Raw genomic sequence first — 4,869 nt, forward strand, 5'->3', positions numbered from 1 at the left:
CCCCACCAATAGTGCATACTTACCCACCCACAAAGCAGAGGATATAAAATGCGAAGTAAAATATAGCAAAGGGTCCAAATGTGCATAGAAAAAGCACAACACTAAGGCTTCCCCATCCCCATATGGAAAGACTGGTCTGAAAGAAAAACAGAACGAGAATAATTAGCATAATATTCACATATTTCAAGTATATAAAAATGTGTTGAATTTATGGGATTCTAAAAATGTTTTAGATTTTTTCATTAATTACTACTCTTTCCATTTAATGTCATAGAATATTAGGTTTGGAAGGGACCTCAGGAAGTCATCTAGTCCAACCCCCGCTCAAAGCAGGACCAGTGGGAGTGTTCTAATCGGCTGTTAAAAGAAAAAAACATGCTCAACTCTGCAATTTTGATTACTGAATTTTGTCTGCTACTAATCAAGTTTAGCTTATATCAATTAGACTAAGTTGATTTCAGCTATCTATCTAGTTCCTTCCCCTGCTCATCACCCCCCCAATGCACACACTGCATACTGTTTTACTACCACATTTTGGTCTTAGTCAGTTCTTCTCCCATTGTTTAAAAATTTACATATTTGTTTTATAAAAACTTTATACTACTCCCTCCTCTGCTACAGATTTTGTACTTCTTGATATGCCCTCTCCTGGAGCAAGGGAGTATATCGTTATGTCATGCCATAATTATCCTTTCATTTGTGCCCTAGCTTGTTACACAGCTACACAGTGCTGCCCTTCAGTTATTTAGAACAAAGCATGATGAACCTTCTCCCACTAAAGGTACAGAATTGTTCATCAGTTGTATGTAGCGTTTTAAGCAGAGGAATTAAAAGAAAAAAATTAAAGTTAACTAGGCCATTTTTACGTGACAGAAGGGAGATAACTTAATTTGAAAGACGCATCCAGACATGAGGCAATTATGAACAGCTAAACTATTCATACTAAACAGTTCTTTGTTTTAGTATCAGACTCAAGGATGTCAGAAGGCAGAAATAGTATATCTGGCATAGAAAAGAAAGATTTAAACATGGAAGAGTCATCCCTGGAAATTGTTTTTAATGTACAAATCATAAACCTATGTACATTTTTAGTTAAAAACAAGACCATAACATTTTTGCAGTAGAGTTAGCATTCCAGGCGTCTGGTGAGCACTACGTTTGTGTAAAGCACATTGCAAATTGTAGTCACTATGGCAACAGCACCTAGAAATATTTCATCATTCAAAACAGCTTTATAAAAATCTAACACTTAATTGCATGTTATCGACCAGGGATACTTACACCCTGTTTTGTCCATTCATCTAAGTTCAAGCCATAGAATACATTAGTTTTAACCTGAGGCTGTATTGTTAAAAAACGACTTGTGCCGCAAAATGAAAAGCATATAAAAATGTAATGCAAATAAGTGATATTTAAATATCCATTAAAATTTGGGTACACCTCACTTAATTCCCCCAAAGATGAAAATTTCTTGTACTAAAGCAAGAAAAATCAATGATTTGTATGAGCATTTTTCCCTCCCTGAGCATTTTTCCCCTCCCAAAACAGCGTGTTGAGCAAGCCTCGGCAGACATTTCTTCTTTTCAATATTTATAGATTAACCTAATATTTTATAAAACCAAGACTGACTGTAGTTAGTATTCACACATTAGTGAATTTATACTGGACAATGCTGAGGCAAGGATGTACATTATTTATAGAGAAACTTAAAGATATACAAAAAGCTGAGAAGAGGACCAAGACCCAAGTTACATTTTAAAATAACTACAAGGCGATCTTTCTATGTGCTATGGCAGACTTGCTGATGTATTAAACACCAACTAATATAATACTTGTTGGTCTAAAGAAAAAATTAAAGTTATACAAAAAATTTTACAAACCAAAGCTGAGACATGGAGTAAGGTTTAGTTTTCTTAAAGTTTTGCAATACTAATCTACCTCCCTTGTCAAAAGAATTTCATTTCAGAAAGCACAGTATAAATAGCACAAAATATGAACACAGAGAAACCCGGCATACATAAGTACATGAGCAATTAGCATAAATACAAAGTTCTACAGAATTAAATATTCATTTTAGAGCATAACATATCCTGAACACTTAAGTAATAAAGGGTAAGGTCCAATATGAAACTGGGAGGAGGGGTGGCTGGGAAGGGGGAAGTGACACAAAACTCTTAATGCCTATTCAAATAAATACCAGAAATACTGTCAGCATAGGGTAAGGCATACTTTAAACATTCATAAAGGTTATATAAATTATGTAAAGCATCTTCCCAAAATTCAGTGAATAAACCTTTATTTTTCCATTCTGAAAAGTTCATCCTGAACAGAAAGATTTCTTTTGACCATAGCGATAACTAAAACGTTTTACATTGCAACTTCAATCCCTCAATATAAATTAAGACAGTTCAAACTGGGAGTGGTATTTGGATCAAACTATTTCATAGTGGCCCTGGCTTTTTTGTGTTTAAAAAAAGCCAGGGTGCTGTATCAAAGTAACTTTACTTCAGTACAGGTGAGATTGAACCGTATTACAAAAAAGCATTTTTTTAGGTCTGGTCACATGAGCCCCTAACATATATAAACAACATCAAATTAATGCAAAAACCACCACCACCAAACACACACACACACACACACACACACACACACACACACACAAGGCCTCAAAGATCTTCCAACACTAATTTCTCAGTTTATACCAAGTCTTGGGTCTAATTTACCACTTATACTAGTAATCACATTTAGTATCACTTCAGACTCTTCCATGCAACTACTTGTGTGGAAGAGTAACATTAAGAAAATAAATAATGTTCTTTATGTGATTTGATACTTTAAAAACTAAAAGCAATCCAATAACTTCATCATCAGCCAGCTTTCCACAGAAAATAAGGAAAGATTAACATAATTCTTATGATGGAGCCATTAGATTTTTCTATTAGCAGAAACATGTTTCTAATTTAGGTATCTTTTACTAGACCAACTGAGTAGTTGGAAAAAAAAATTCTCAGCAAGCTTTCGGGTACAATCACCCATCTTTAGGCATAGGAAGCTTGAAGAAGGGTGATTGTGCCTAAAAGCTTCCTAAGAACTCTCTCAAATACTCAGTTGGTCTAATAAAAGATAATCACATCTACTCAAAAGAACCTCGCCTGCTTATGTCCTTAGACCAACATGGCTACAACCAAAAACCCAGTAATTTAGGTATGAAAGAGACCTGGGGGTCTTGATAGACCATACATGAACATGAGCCAGAAGTGCAATGCCACAGCTAGCAAAGCAAACAAAACACTGGCAAGCATCTACCAATGCATCTCAAACAAGACTAAGAATGTCATCCTCCCACTTTACTGAGCCTTAGTGAGGCTACAGCTGAAGTACTGTGTCCAGTTCTGGGCACAGTTCAGGAAGGATGTGGAAAAGCTTCAAGGAGTCCAAAGGAGGGCTACATGTATGGTTAGAGGTATGGAGGGAAGGCCATACGATGAGAGACATGGGTCTGTTCAGCCTGCAGAACAGAAGACTCAGAGAGGACTTGGTGGCAGCTTATCAATATATAAAGGGCACACATCAGGGACTGGGAGAATGCCTGTTCACCAGGGCTCCCCAGGGGAAGACTAGGACTAACTGTCATAAACTACTAGGAGACCACCTTAGATTAGAAATAAGGAAAAAAACTTTGCAACTCGAGTGTCCAGGATCTGGAATAGACTCACCCCAGAAATGATACAAATCACCTACTCTAAATATCTTCAAAAAACACCTGGATGCTCACCTTGCTGGGGTCATTTGATCCCAGCAGTCTTTCCTGCCCAAGTGCAGGGGGGCTGGACCTGATGATCTAAAGAGGTCCCTTCCAGCCCCTAACATCTATGAAATTCAGAAAAATTACTTTTTAAACAAATTTATTTAGAACGCTGTAGATCTGGCATAACTTGACAACTACACAGATAGGTATGGCTTTTTTCTTTCTGAAAGGAGTAAAAAATATTTAGTTCCCAAGGAAGACTGCTGCTTGAATGGGCATCTTCATATCTAACAAGCTTCTAATAAAAATGTGAAATCCTTTTCTTCATAAAAAGTTCAGAATTAAGTTATGCTTTCCTATTAAAATTTCATCATCAAGACTAGTTTTTGAACAGGCATACAAGAAAAGCTATCCTTGCTTTCTCTGGGGCTCAAAATGGTGATGAAATATACAACTTAACTCATTAATTAATTATAAGGAAAAATATTTTATAGCTTATATAGATAAAAGTCTATTAAAGTGCATTACCTTCCAAATGCTAACAGATATTTATGCTGGGTGGCATTTAAAAAAAAAAAACAAGCAAACAAAAGATAACACCACCCCACACTAAGTGCATGCATAACATCACATGGCCTGTTATATTAACCTTTTATTGAATTCAAACATGCATTCCAGTCATATGTATTTGAGAATAATGTTTACATTCAGAAAATAAAAAAAGTGGTCAAACACCATTTATGCAAACTTTCTTAGAAGACACAAGATAAAGTTTACACACTAGTTTTGTTAATTTAGCATGGGGTGCAAAGTCCAATCTCATTAAACATCTTAATAGGATTTTTTAAGACTAAAAACTAACTGAAAAGACTACACAGTTCTCATTATTTGGTACTAATGTATTAAAATGGAGCAGAGATGCTTACCCAAATTCTTCCAAACTTTATGAAATGGAGCATAGTCTTGTGGATTTCTAGCTACTCAAAGAAGCTAGTCATTAGAAGGATATGATTTAGGGTTCTCATAAAAGGAATGCCTCACAACATTGTTTTAAATAGCTGTAGCATTGACTTACAACAACACAAAACCATAAGATCTCTTCATTTATACTTTTTTTTTAA

At 35.5% G+C, this 4,869-nt stretch overlaps 1 protein-coding gene across 1 annotated transcript in view; it reads right to left on the reverse strand.

The window, feature by feature from the left end:
• SNX13 (sorting nexin 13) overlaps window positions 1–169 on the reverse strand; it is a 100,297-nt gene extending 100,128 nt beyond the window's left edge. Inside the window, exon 1 of the mRNA XM_019507982.1 lies at window positions 24–169. Coding sequence (XP_019363527.1) covers window positions 24–169 — 146 coding nt within the window. The remainder of the gene's footprint in view (window positions 1–23) is intronic.
• Between the last annotated feature and the right edge of the window lie 4,700 nt (window positions 170–4,869).

Source organism: Gavialis gangeticus, unplaced genomic scaffold, assembly GCF_001723915.1.
Source record: "Gavialis gangeticus isolate Ggan-Ray unplaced genomic scaffold, GavGan_comp1, whole genome shotgun sequence".
NCBI lineage: Eukaryota > Metazoa > Chordata > Crocodylia > Gavialidae > Gavialis > Gavialis gangeticus.